General features: G+C 41.8%; 1 protein-coding gene across 1 annotated transcript in view; it reads left to right on the top strand.

Annotated features, from left to right (window-relative positions):
* The window catches only part of CYTH4 (cytohesin 4), a 180,503-nt gene that overhangs the window by 67,941 nt on the left and 98,248 nt on the right, over positions 1 to 14,314 (top strand). Inside the window, exons 3-6 of the mRNA XM_040359417.1 lie at positions 496 to 560; positions 641 to 707; positions 7,622 to 7,740; positions 11,438 to 11,518. Coding sequence (XP_040215351.1) covers positions 496 to 560; positions 641 to 707; positions 7,622 to 7,740; positions 11,438 to 11,518 — 332 coding nt within the window. The remainder of the gene's footprint in view (positions 1 to 495; positions 561 to 640; positions 708 to 7,621; positions 7,741 to 11,437; positions 11,519 to 14,314) is intronic.

Genomic DNA, 14,314 nt, shown 5'->3' with positions numbered 1-14,314 from the left:
TGTATATCAGTACCCCCTATAGTTACATAATAGAACAACACATTTCCAGACCTGAGATGATAAAGGTTGATATTTGCATATCAGAATACTCCAGTATTAGGGGTGCTCCACCAATAAAGGAATTTAGCATGCAGGATCCTGGATAAAACTGTTGTTCAGTTTGTCAAACAATGTAACCTATTCAGCCTGAGTGTATTTTTATTTATTTATTTACATTAATTGCACATGGGTAACCACTTTGATATATGATTGGTTGCCCTGGAAATACCCCTTGTTGCCACTTGCTTTATGTGTGAATGAGTCCTGATACTACAAAATTGTGCTGCACCTTCTTATTTTACTTTCGCAGTTGCACATTTTCATTAAACAGCAAAATAAACAGTAGACTGTAATATTATACTGTATTCTATTTATTACTACACTTGTGTTTACCTATACCCTGTTTTATATTTGCCTAGTTTTTTTTTTTACATTCCTTCTTGACCTTGCTTGCAGAACTTACAAAATGAAATAACGGAAATAGTAGCAGAAATAGATGATTTTGAACGTCTGGAAATAAGGTGAGTAGGCATTACTAAGTTTAATTTGATTATATCTGTAGTATATTTAAAGAATATTAACATCTGCTTTTATTTTTCAGTCGTAAAATACAGAGGGAGAATGAATTTCTCAGTGCTAGCAGGAAATTTAACATGGATCCAGAGAAAGTGAGTGAAAGAAATAGGACATTTGACTTGATAGTTTATAGTAGATCTATATTGTGTATTGCCTTCAGATTTTTTTTTTGTAATTAAATACTTTGTAAACCCAAAACACCAGATTGCCATAGTCAGATACATTTTGCAAGTATTGATGTTTTGCAATGGGTTTTTACCCCACCCTATGATATATTATGTCAAAATGAGCTATTAGGCTGGAAAGAGACTAAGCAGGGGTTGGCCAAAGAGTTTGTAGGAGAACAGGAGCAGGGCAGCCATCACAAATTTTGGGGCCCTTTACACAACTTTATGCAGGGCCCCCTTGGAGCAGAGAACCAGGGGGGGGGGTGTCCTCTCTCCTGCCACGAGGTGATAAGCATGGGGGGGTTTGTGGTAACGAAAGAGTCATCTCTTCTCTTCTCTCTCCTGCTGCAAGATGATAAGCGGAACGGGGGGTTGGTGCTGACGAACAAAACAAAGTCAAGTCAAGTCAAGTGTTCTCTTCTCTCTCCTGCCGTGAGTTGCTAAAGGTGGGGGTCAAACAAGAAAAAAAAAGGGGGGGCGTCGCCCCTGGAGACCATCTGGCCCCTTACAGGTGTAATGCCTGTGCCCCCCTGATGGCGGCCCTGTACAGGAGAGAACATCTCGGATGCATGCCTCCTCATTGGAATCCTTGAATTTTGTAAGAGGCCAGCTCATCCACTGTCCTTCTAGTCCTTACCTGTATGTGAATCTCTAAATAAAGACAGTCATTCAGTCAGTGGCGTACCAAGTGGGGGGCAGGGGGCAGGGCTGCCCCGGGTGCCCCCCCAAATCCATGACTGAAGCAGTGACAGCACCACAGGTTAGCTTTAGGCAGCGGCAGATAAGAGCAGCAGGGAGACTCGTAGAAGCTACAGTGGTGATACAAAGGGGGGGGTGCGGGGTGACACCGCTGCACCATCCATCCCCTCCTCTCGTGGCTGCAGGCTGTCTGAGTGGTCCCGGTCACCGGTGTTTGCCACTTTTCAGTAAATTAAAGGCTTTAACATTGTGATACATATAAAGGACTGTCAATGGTGATTAATAGTGCCATTGCTAAACAATCCTTTTGAATATGTTAGTTCCCTGGCCTTCAGCCTGATGCTTTTGCTTCAGTGCTTTCTGAGCCCCTGACTTTAAACAGGTATAGACAGGTATAGAAATACGAAATTCTTACACTAACGTGTAGCGTGCCTATTTCAGGTCTGTGATTCAAATGTGCTTATGTCAGACACAACCAGGAAAGTAGAATTTCCAAAAGGAGGCCAACAATAGCAGCTCCATACTTATCTCATGACAGAGTCACTTTAGGTTATCAATACTAGGGGATGGGGTGGGGGGACGCAACTGGCAGACTATACCAAAGCAATGCCCTTTGGACATAGGGGTTTATTTACTAAAGCTGGAGAGTGCAAAATCAGGCTCACTTCTGCATAAAAAAACAATCAGCTTCCAGGTTTTATTGCCAAAAGGGGTTGTAAAGATTTGTTTTTTATTTTCTAAATAGGTTTCTTTAAGCTAGTGCATTATTGGTTCACTTACCTTTTTCCTTCGATTTCCCTTCTAAATGTTTTTTTTTCTGTGTTTTCTTTGTCTGGATTTCTCAATTCCTGTTCCTCCTCAGTAAGCTGTTCAGTAAGTTGTTCTGGCTGACTAACCACCGCTCGGATGATGGTGGCAAGTTTACTGAGGAGAAACAGGACGTGAGAAATTAAGACAAAGAAAAAAAACATTTAGAAGGGAAATCAAAGAAAAAAGTAAGTGAATCAATAATGCACTAGCGTAAAGGAACCTATTTAGAAAATAAAAAACTTTTACAACCCCTTTGATTGAAATAAAGCTGAGGTTAGAAGCTGATTGGATACCATGCACAGCTGCACCAGATTTTGAGTGCACTGGTTTTAGTAAATATCCCCAGTAGTTTTATAATGGACAGAACTGTGACCACTGCACTTCATGTTGTCATGTCCCTTATCAAATAAAAGTATTATTTTTTAATGGAACATTGCATTATGAATGCCATGGGGCATGTTTTTTTATAGCTAGCAATAAATATTGATATAAAATGAAATTCTAGAGAGTTGCAGTGTTCTAAAATATCTTTCATTACTTCAACACTCCACATCCCCAAAATGTTTTATTTTTATTCTTCTTAAATTCCTTTGTACAATTTAAGAGCTAAACTTAAAACATATAATCCCCATCTGATGGAACTCATCCTTTCCCAGAGTTTGGCCATTATTTAGTTAAACCACATGAACTCTTATCCTCATTATGCTGTATCCATATGTAAATGCAAACCATGGCTGTTTTCTTTCTGCTTTAATTCAAGCACAAAGTAGCACACTGCTTTGCATTTTTTCGTAGCACTAATTGTGGTAAAAGCTTTTTCTGATTGTGCCCTGGGGCAATGTCTACTTTTCAGTAAAGGGATGGCGATGAAGTCATTGTCAAGGCTGAAGTGGTTTAGATTAGGCAAACATAAGGAAAAAGTATTGTGCAATGTATGATTTACTTCTACAATGATGGAAGGGTATCCATTTCAAACCACCCAAAACAAGGATCCCTGATTCTTTTTTTAGCCTTCATAGCCTTAAAGCGGAGTTCCACACAAAAAATGAAAAAAAAAAAAAAAAATGCCGAACCCCGCTTTAACCTCCCTGGCGGTATGATTCTTTCCGAAAAAACATGCTGAAAGCGGTACCATTATTTGCAAGGAAATTTGGCGTTTTATATTGTAGGTCTGTAATTTTTAGAAATAACTCACTTAAATCTGACCAAACAAGATTCTAATAGGCATCCCGGGTATGACATTTTTTTAAAAACAAAATTATAAATTATAATATAATAAATAATTATAAATAATTATAACAAATAATAATATAATTATAATAAAAATTATTCAATAATGTAATCAAATTAAAATCACTGAAATATGCTCAGTTGCAGAATTGTTGCTGTCATTATTTTTTTTTTTTTATGACGAATTTCCCCACAAATCGCTATCGCACAATTCTGCAAGTGATTATAATTTATTATCGCTGTTTTTTAGCTGATCTAAAACGATTTTTGACATAAAGGGACACTTTTGGTTGCTATGGACAATCTACAGTTTGCAGGGAGAAAAAAAGGTTTTTATTATATAAAATGACATGCATGACACAGGACAGACCACTAGGGACAGGGGGGGTGTGTTTTTTTTACATACAGTACTGTAATCTATAAGATTACAGTATACTGTATGTAAGGTGTTTGTTTACGTTTTTGAATTTGGCGCCGTTCTCCGTCCCCGTGCGTCGTAACGTCGCAGGGAACGGAGATCGGCGTCACACGGAGGCACTATGTGAATCGAGCGAGGTCCCGCTCGCTCACACAGCGCGGTGGCATCGCTGGATCCAGGGACAAGGTAAGTAAAAAGTGCCTGTGGATCTAGCGAGGCAAGCCCGAGACTGACTCGGGGTTACCGATCGTAGCAGGAAAATCTAACCCCGAGTCAGTCTCGGGAACACCGCCAGGAAGGTTAATGCCGCGTACACACGATAATTTTTCGGGTTGTAAAAAACTTTGTTTTTTAAAAATGTAATTTAAAATGATTGTGTGTGGGCTTCAGAGCATTTTTCGAGTTCTGAAAAACGTCAATTTTTTTCCGAACATGCTCTATTTTTTTACGACGTTTTAAACGTTGACGTTTTTCGGGTTGTAAAAAATTATCGTATGTGGGCTTTAGCGATGTGAAAAACCTGCGCATGCTCAGAAGCAAGTTATGAGACGGGAGCGCTCGTTCTGGTAAAACTACCATTCATAATGGAGTAAGCACATTCATCACGCTGTAACAGACACAAAAGAACGAATCGTCTTTTACAAACACAAAATCAGCAAAAGCAGCCCCAAGAGTGGCGTCATCCGCATGGAACTTCCCCTTTATTGTGCCGTCATACGTGTTGTACATCACCGCGCTTTGCTAGAGCATTTTTTTTTCACGCTCGTGTGTGGGCAACGTAGTTTTAATGATGAAGTTGGAAAAAACTTTGTTTTTTCGAGAGGCTGAAAAACGTAGTTTTTTACAAACCGAAAAATGATCGTGTGTACGCGGCATAAGTGATTGTATATGCATTCAACATTCAGATTTTCTGAGCAAATGAACGTCACACTAACGATGCTAAGCATGAACAGGTATATTCTTATGTGGCAGGTTCTGAGGAGGAGCACTTAGAACAAAATTCCATACCTATAGCGCATGGTGCCCCTGATGTCCCACAATGTGTAGGCTGTTGGATTCTGTAGAAATCTTCACTACAGGGCTATGCTGGGGAAGCATGCATTTGATGCCCCATGTATCAAGTTGACCACCATTGCTGTTCAGAGCACAGAGGAAGAGGCAAATTCCCCCCTTTTTAAGCAGCTATTATTTTTGTAGTGTGTGAATATTAAGTGCAGCGCTAATCCATACAGTATTGTGTGTAACTATTAGAAAATTGTGCAAGTATGAAAACAGTAAGTATAACACATTGGGGGAGATTTACTAAAACTGCAGAGTGCAGAATTTGGTGCAGCAGTGCATGGTAGCCAACCGGCTTCTAACTTCAGCTTGTATAATTAAGATTTGGCAATAAAACCTGGAAACGGATTGGTTTCTATGCAGAGCTGGGCCAGATTTTGCACTATCCAGTTTTAGTAAATCACCCTCATTGACTGTGCAAAATAAAATAGAGTTCTAGGTGCAAACAACAATAAATGAATATATATATACAATTCATAAGTTGAAATCACTAAAAAGTCCATATATGTGAAATTGCATTGTGAATAAATAACCCATAAGGGTAAAAAAAAAAAACAGTCCAAACAGGTGAAGTAAAGTGTTTAGGTAGACATCAATGTTGAAATGTTGAAATTGAAGATATATTCGACCTCTGAAGGATAGGCCACCATCCAGTAAGAAATCACCCTGGACTTTTAATCCACCACTGATGAAAAAAGTTGGATACTCATACCGGACAGGCATGGAACTGGGAACATGGTCACTCTCAGGAAACAAAATGTGAGGTCAGCTTCCGTTCAACCTTGTCACCGGACCCAATCAGGGACTCCACATCTCATAAAAAAAAAAGGCAGCCACATAGTGTAAAACCATCAACTAAGGGTTTTATTGTAAAAGGTAGAACACTTACATAAATGATGATAAAAACTGGCGAGATAAGGTATGTGATCACAAATACATCCAAGAAGCGCGGTAATGTGGAGCTAGTTCAGTCTTTACTTTATTTTATTTTGCACAATCAATGTGTTATACTTACTGTTTGTATACTAGCACAATTTTCTAATATGTACACACAATATGGATTAGCGCTGCACTTAAAGTGGTTGTAAACTCACTGGCCCAGATTCAAGAAGCTATTGCGCCCGCGCAACCATAGGTTGCGCGGCGCAATAGCTGTTTTGCTCCCGCGTAGCGAATGCCCCTGATTCAGGAACATCGCTACGCGGACTGCAGCCTAGGATATGACAGACATAAGCCTCCTTATGCCTTCATATCTCAGGCTGCATTCTTGCGTTGGCCGCTAGGGGGCGCGGCCATTGTGATCGGCGTATAGTATGCAAATTGCATACTACCACCGATTCACAAAAGTTGCGCGGGCCCTGCGCACGCAAGGTACGGAGTTTCCGTACGGCGACTTTAGCATAAGGCTGCTCCTACTCATAGTAGGCGCAGCCAATGCTAAAGTATAGCCACCCTTCCCGCTGGTGAAATTTGAATTTCACGTCGTTTACGTAAGTGATTCGTGAATGGCGCTGGACGCCATTCACGTTCACTTAGAAGCAAATGACGTCCTTGCGACGTCATTTGCCGCAATGCACGTCGGGAAAGTTTCCCGACGGAGCATGCGCTGTTCGCTCGGCGCGGGAGCGCGCCTAATTTAAATGATTCCCGCCCCCGGCGGGATCATTTACATTAGGCGCCCTTACGCAGGGCAAATTAGCATAGCGCCCGCGCAATTTACGGAGCTACTGCTCCGTGAATCGTAGGCAAAACGAAATATTTGCGTGGGCGCAGAGCAAAAATCGTTGCCCTTTGCCCACGCAAATATTGCGCGGTTCTACCTGAATCTGGGCCAGTGTTAACACTTGCACCTACAGGTAAACCTAGATTAAGGCTTACCTGTAGGTGCAAGAAATATCTCCTTAACCTACACGGTTAAGGAGATATTTTCACAGAAAACGGGCACCGCTGTCTACGGTGCATGCGCGCCGTAGGCAACGGCGCATGCAGACAGAGCGGTAACACAGGGTTAATGCCGTGTTTTCGTGCATGCGCGGGGACCTGCCAGTCCCACGCGCATGTGCGGGAGTGACATCATCGCCGCTACGGCCAATCACAGCGCCGGAGCGGCGATAACAGGAAATAGCGACGAGGGGACATGGCGGCGGCGGCGGCTTCGATCTCAGGTAAGTGACACATAATGAGCTAGGATGCTGTGCATCCTAGCTCATTATGCCTTTCTCTTGCAGGTGTATTTTTAAAAAAAAAGTAAAAACCAAGGGTTTGCTTCCTCTTTAATATTCCAATTGTCCACTCAATTTGTCTGATTAGTGTTTGCAGATTTTCCTAATATATTGATTAGCGCAGTGCACATTTTGAAATTTCGATATTATTTTTGTATATTTGCTACAGAATTTTATTCTTGAGTTCTCGTTTAAGCAGTATTTGATGTTATCGGTATCATAAAGTATTTACATGATGTTATAGTATGGTAATGTACTGTATGTCAAATATTTTCATCTATTGCTTAATAAATCTTTTTACGCAAATGTTGTACCTCAGTTAAAGTCCCATTAGAAAAGTTTTTAGTACTTTGTAAAATATGGTAATATTTATTTCTTTCGTTAATCAATTGATAATTCAGGGAATTCAGTTGCTGATCAGCAGGAAATTTCTGGAAAAAGATGCAGAACATATTGCTAGCTTCCTATATAAAGGCGCAGGACTTAGCAAGACTTCAATTGGGGAGTACCTTGGTCAAAGGTGAGAAATAAAGACAATGAAAATAACATGATTTACATATACTGAAGATTGTGTTATATGCCCTTATTGTGCTTTATCTGTAGAAAATCTGAGTTTTAGATTTCCCTGTAGAGGAATGATGTATTTATGTGCCACCTCCCATTTTCAAGATTTTGTTCTGATTTAAAAATAAATAAATAAAATAACTGTCATATTGGAAGAAATTGTGAACATGAATAAAGTCACATGGGAATGGTAAGCACCTAAAAGAATATCGAGAGATACAGAATGAGGGGGAGGGAACCTGGAGCCCAGGATTGGGCTTTAATTTGCTAATAGTAGAACACAGTGGCAGCCCGTCCATAGTGGGGGCATTGGGCGCTGCCCCCCCCCCCCCAGGCAGTCACAAAAAAGGTCCTTTAAAGGCCATTTAAAAAATAAATAAATAGAAAAAAAGGTAATTTAAGTGCACTGTGTTCGGGCACCAGACACAGTGCTCTATGGGAAGCATGACGTCTATGCAATCACGAGATTGCAGACGAGACACTTCATTTGCAGGGTTTTGACCTGCCTTGCGGGGCAACCCATTGCACAGGAGTACTTCCGCCCATAGTATCACTACGGGTGCTTTGTTCTAGATTGACACAGCCCTAGGACATGGGCGGTGCTTTCCCTACAAGTTATGATGTCACTTCCGGTTTCGCTGTACCAGTGATAACCCGGAGGTGATGTCAGCAGCTCCATGGAACCCAGGGTCCGAGCGGGTCTATTTCAGAATTGGTAAGCAATGTGTCTGCACTCTGCACTGTCTGGAGAAGAGGTGTCCTGACGCTGTGCCCGCTGACCTGCCGACCTACTAGCCACCACTGGTAGAACATCTTAAGCAAATAATAATGCTGGAACACATTAGGTTCTCCTTCTTGTATTCTTTATTCATAGAATCATGTAGAGCATAAAAAACAACCAACAAGTATGCTTTGTGACCACACATAAACACTCATACAGAGAAAATAAAAGTAAACCATCTGGTACATACTGCATCTCTATACAATCCTTCTGCAAGTGGGAAACAATAAAAAGTAACATGCTTATTCATTGACCCCTTAAGCCGGCCATGGATGGTTCAAATCTCAGCTGGTTCAGCAGACTTTACATGCAATTATTGCAAGCGGCTGTTATAGCTGCTAGCAATAATCATTGTCCTCTCCCGGCGGGGAGTGGGGGAAGCACAATGGCTAGGCAGGGGGTAATCCTCATCATAGGGAATATATATCCCTGACGGTCACAACTATAGGCAGTCCACCTTCCATTGGAACTGGCCCTACCACAGGATACCCGACAAGCTTAAAGTGGAGGTTCACCCGGAAATAACATTTTTTAACCTTAGATTCCTGCTCATTTTGTCTAGGGGAATTGGCTAGTTTTTTTTAAATCAAAGCTGTACTTATCGTTTTAGAGATGCATCTTCTCCGCCGCTTCCGGGTATGGGCTGTGGGACTGGGCGTTCCTATTTTGATTGACAGTCTTCCGACAGTCGCATCCATCGCGTCACGATTTTCCAAAAGTAGCCAAACGTAGGTGCACAGGCGCAGTATAGAGCCGCACCGACGTTCGGCTTCTTTCGGCTACTCGTGACGCGATGGATGCGACCGTCGGAAGCCTGTCGGAAGACTGTCAATCAAAATAGGAACGCCCAGTCCCGAAGATCCATACCCGGAAGCGGCGGAGAAGATCGCTCTCTAAAACGGTAAGTACAGCTTCGATTTTAAAACAACTAGCCAATTCCCCTAGACAAAATGAGCATCAATCTAAGGGTAAAACATTTTTTATGGGTGAACTCCCGCTTTAACTTGTCCCTAGGATCCCACTGTTATCCTACTTTGCCCCCCATCCACTAAGAACAGGCAGCGGCACATCCTCTTTCTACAATCCTTACATTCTCAGGCCTCTTCATTGAGGCACTACAGAGAGGCAGCAGTCTTTATTCCTTACCTCAGCGCGGATTATATATTCATCACATACCTGTCAACACTGTTTGTGTTTATGGGGGAATCCAGTGAATTTCTTTCCTGCAACCTGCAGGAAAGAAATTTGCTCAGTTTATGTCTGACCTTACTCCCTAAACTCTTTATTGGAGTAGGAGTACATCCTTCCAAAACTGATAAAGTTAAGGGTGGATGCTGAGGGTCTAAACCAGTTGTCTCCAAACGTTCTAAACAAAGGACCACAGTTAGGAGACCATTGGTCTAAACCTAATCCTCTGTCTTCTCATGTCTTTCACATACTCATTCCATTAGATCTTTCAATGTACCGTATTTATCGGCGTATAACACGCACAGGCGTATAACACGCACCTTAACTTTAAGAATGAAGTTTCAGGAAAAAAACTTTCCACAGCCCCCTGCGTATAACACGCAGGCACAGTTTACCCTCTATTTTCAGGGTAAAAAAGTGAGTGTTATACGCCAATAAATTCAGTAGTTTCCATAATTTTTCTTCTTTGAAATGAAATAACGTATCGGGACAGAAAATCACCATGCTAAAGGTTAAGTGCTAATTGCTAATGCTTTTTATGATCTTTGAGGGATAACTACCAAAGTTAGTACACTATTTTTGATAGCAGCACCGAGTTCCTGGCTTTATGATAGTTTAACTACTAAGCCACGCACTGCACATATGTAGGGGCTGTGATTAAAAAAATATAGGGCCAGATTCATAGAAGAAATACGCCGGAGTATCTACTGATACTCCGGCGTATTTTCAAATTTGCCGCGTCGTATCTTAATTTGTGATTCACAAACAAGATACGACGGCATTTGGCTAAGATCCGACAAGCTTACAGCTTCGTACGCCTTCGGATCTTAGGCTGCAATACTTTGGCCGCCGCTGGGTGGAGTTTGCGTCGTTTTCCAACGTCGGGTATGCAAATTAGCTTTTACGGTGATCCACGAAGCTACTCGCGTGCGTTAATGTCGTCGCAAGTCGTTTTTTCCCGTCGCAAAGTTAAGCCTGCTTTTTCATGGCTTAACTTTACACCAGCCATGTTAAAGTATGGCCGTCGTTCCCGCGTCAAATTAAATTTTTTTTTTTCAGCGTAAGTACGTTACGCACGTCGCTATTCACAAACATGTCGGGGCGCCGTAATTTCGCGCAAAGCACGTCGGAAAATTTTGCGTGGGAGCGCGCCTAATTTAAATGGTACACGCCCCATTTGAATTAGGCAGGCTTGCGCCGGACGGCTTTACGTTACACCGCCGTAAGTTTACACGCAGGTGCTTGGTGAATCAGGCACTTGAGCTGAAAACTTGCGGCGGTGTAACGTAAAGACGATACGTTACGCCGCCGCGATTCTTTCTGAATCTGGCCCATAGTGCATATCTATATTTATAAATGGCAAGTTATTTTGATGTACTAACTGATCACAGGAATTACTGTAACAAGTCCTATGCAAATTGTCTAACTTATTTAACTGACCCTTCGTGCATCTGACATAATTCACAATACGATATTATTTTTGTACTGCTGTAATGATATAATAAAAAAAAAGGAACTTCCTGTAATCGCTTTTGAAGATATATGACAGAGCGTCTGTCCTGTGAAAACACAATTTTTTAGATGTGCCATTGTGTATTTTTTCCTCTTACTCTTATTTTTCCTCTCTTACACCCCCCATCCCATTTCCTTCCTCACAATTCTCTCTTTTGTTCTATCTCTCCAGGGATTCTCTAAATATTCAGGTTTTACAGGCATTTGTGAGATGCCATGACCTTAACAAACTCGGACTAGTGGAGGCTCTGAGGTGAGAAACACGTCACAGGTATAAAGTGTCTTGCTGTCTGTCATAATATATAGTCTGAGTTCAGGATCTGATAGTAGATTATGAAGAAACATGTTTATTAAAGTGTATGTCAGATCTAAATTTAAAAAACGTGCCTATTTCCCATGATTTGAATAATAATAAAAATATATAGATATATAAATAAAAATGTAAAATTTTTTAAATAAAAATGCTGTGCAAAAAAAATACCTGTTGAACTCCTAATTCTGTGCCCAATTGACAATAAAACACCTCACCCTCTCCTCATTTCCATAATATACAGAGAAGTTAATACAGTGGCTATTCTGCACTGAAATCCCAGCTAGCCTTGTCATTGAACATGCTCTAGAGGCGGAGAGGGAGGTTTGGGTAATGCCTGGATTTACACTTTAAAAAGACCAGTGATAACTTTTTTATTTTTTAATTAGGAATGTTCATTCATTACACAGGAAAATTAGACACACATCTAATGTATTGAAAATATTTAAAGGCTAAGCCTTTTGATTATGTGTGATGCTTAACCACTTAAAGTGGAGGTTCACCCGCAAAAAAATTTTTAAGATTAGATTGATGCTTATTTTGTCTAGGGGAATGGGCTAGTTTTTTAAAAAACGAAGCATTACTTACCGTTTTAGAGAGCGATCTTCTCCGCCACTTCCGGGTATGGTCTTCGGGTCTGGGCGTTCCTTCTTGATTGACAGGCTTCCGACGGTCGCATCTATCGCGTCACGAGTAGCCGAAAGAAGCCGAACGTCGGTGCGGCTCTATACGGCGCCTGCGCACCGACGTTCGGCTACTTTCGGAAAATCGTGACGCGATAGATGCGACCGTCGGAAGCCTGTCAATCAAGAAGGAACGCCCAGACCCGAAGACCATACCCGGAAGCGGCGGAGAAGATCGCTCTCTAAAACGGTAAGTACTGCTTCGTTTTTAAAAAAAACTAGCCGATTCCCCTAGACAAAATGATCATGAATCTAATCTTAAAATTTTTTTTGCGGGTGAACTACCGCTTTAAGCCCCGGACCATTTCGCTGGCCAAAGACCAGAGCATTTTTTGTGATTCGGCACTGCGTCGCTTTAACTGACAATTGCGCAATGTGGCTCCCAAACAAAATTGACGTAGTTTTTTTCCCACAAATAGAGCTTTCTTTTGGGGGTATTTGATCACCTCTGCGGTTTTTATTAACAAGAATAGAGCAACCATTTTGAGAAAAATTGCAATATTTTTTACTATAATAAATATCCCCCAAAAATCTATAAAAAAAAAAAATTTCCTCAGTTTAGACCGATACGTATTCTTCTACATATTTTTGGTAAAACAAAATCGCAATAAGCGTATATTGATTGATTTGCGCAAAAGTTATTGAGTCTACAAAATAGGGGATAGTTTTATGGCATTTTTTTTCTACTAGTAATGGCGGCGGTGATCAGCAATTTTAATCGTGACTGTGACTTTATGGCAGACACATCGGACACTTTTGACTCATTTTTGGGACCATTGTCATTTTTACAGTAATCAGTGCTATAAAAATGCACTGATTACTGTGAAAGTGACACTGGCAGTGAAGGGGTTAACCACTAGGTGGCGCTGAAGGGGTTAAGTGTGCCCTAGGGAGTGATTCTTACTGTTAGGGAGCGTGGCTATGAGTGACATATCACTGATCGCTGTTCCTGATGAGAGGGAACAGACAATCAGTGACAGTGTCACTAGGCAGAACGGGGAGATGCATGTTTACACTTGCCTCTCCCCGTTCTGCAGCTCTGTGACCCAATCGCAGTACACCGGCAGACATCGAGTCCGCAGGTTCCGCGGGCACGGTCACGGAGCTTGCGGCAGGGGCGCACGCCAGGAATTTCAAAGTGACGTATATATACTTCGCTTTGCCCAGCCGTGCCATTCTGCCGACATAAATGTACAGGAGTCGGTTGGGAACCGGTTAAAGAAAAACCTAACTATAACTATTCTTGAAAATACCCTCCCCCCATCTAACCTGCCTAGCCTGTAAGAAAATAACAAATAAATACTTACCTATTTTCAATCTGCTGTGGTGCAGTCATGTGATCCCACAGCTCTGGCTTTCCTGTGTCAGTGAGCTGCTGCTGCAGGGGAGAGGAGGGAGCACCAACAACGGCTGGGCCATGGGAGCTCATGGGTGATGTCACAGCTCCTGCAATTCACAGCAGTTGTCGAGTGCTCCCTTACACAGAGCTGCAGGACCATAAGACAGGACCAGAGAGGATTGAAAAGAAGTAAGTACACAGATCTTTTTTTATATAAGGTAGGCAGAATATGTAGAAGGAAGGGGGAAGAAACATTTGTAAGAATAGTTATAGTTAGGGCTTTCTTCCACTTTAAAGCAAATCTTTTGGCCGGAGTAAAAGAAAATAGCAATTACTTACAGGCAGTGGCGGCTGGTGGTATATTTTTTGGGGGAGGTTGGCAAACAATCCACCTGATGACACCTCCCGGTTGGTTGGGTCACAGGCACCCCCCAGTCGGTCGGTCAGTCGCCAGCAACCCCATCAACGTTGCAGGCAGCGCTTCCCCTGGGCGGCATGTAGTTGGCAGCATCTTCTCCTCCTGGTGCTTCACAGATGCTTTGACTGGGTATTTTTGTTATCGTTTTAACAAACGAAAACGAATGCGCAGAATCTCAAATCCGAAAGATCCGACATAAAAAAATCTTTATTTTTGTTTTCGTTGCTACAACAGTTCGATATCGATAGGAGTTTCGACATGACGCTGACAATAACAATCTGTGTCTATCAAACCTGCGG

The sequence above is a fragment of the Rana temporaria genome, chromosome 7, assembly GCF_905171775.1.
Source record: "Rana temporaria chromosome 7, aRanTem1.1, whole genome shotgun sequence".
Lineage (NCBI taxonomy): Eukaryota > Metazoa > Chordata > Amphibia > Anura > Ranidae > Rana > Rana temporaria.
This window is presented reverse-complemented; position numbering and strand designations above follow the sequence as displayed.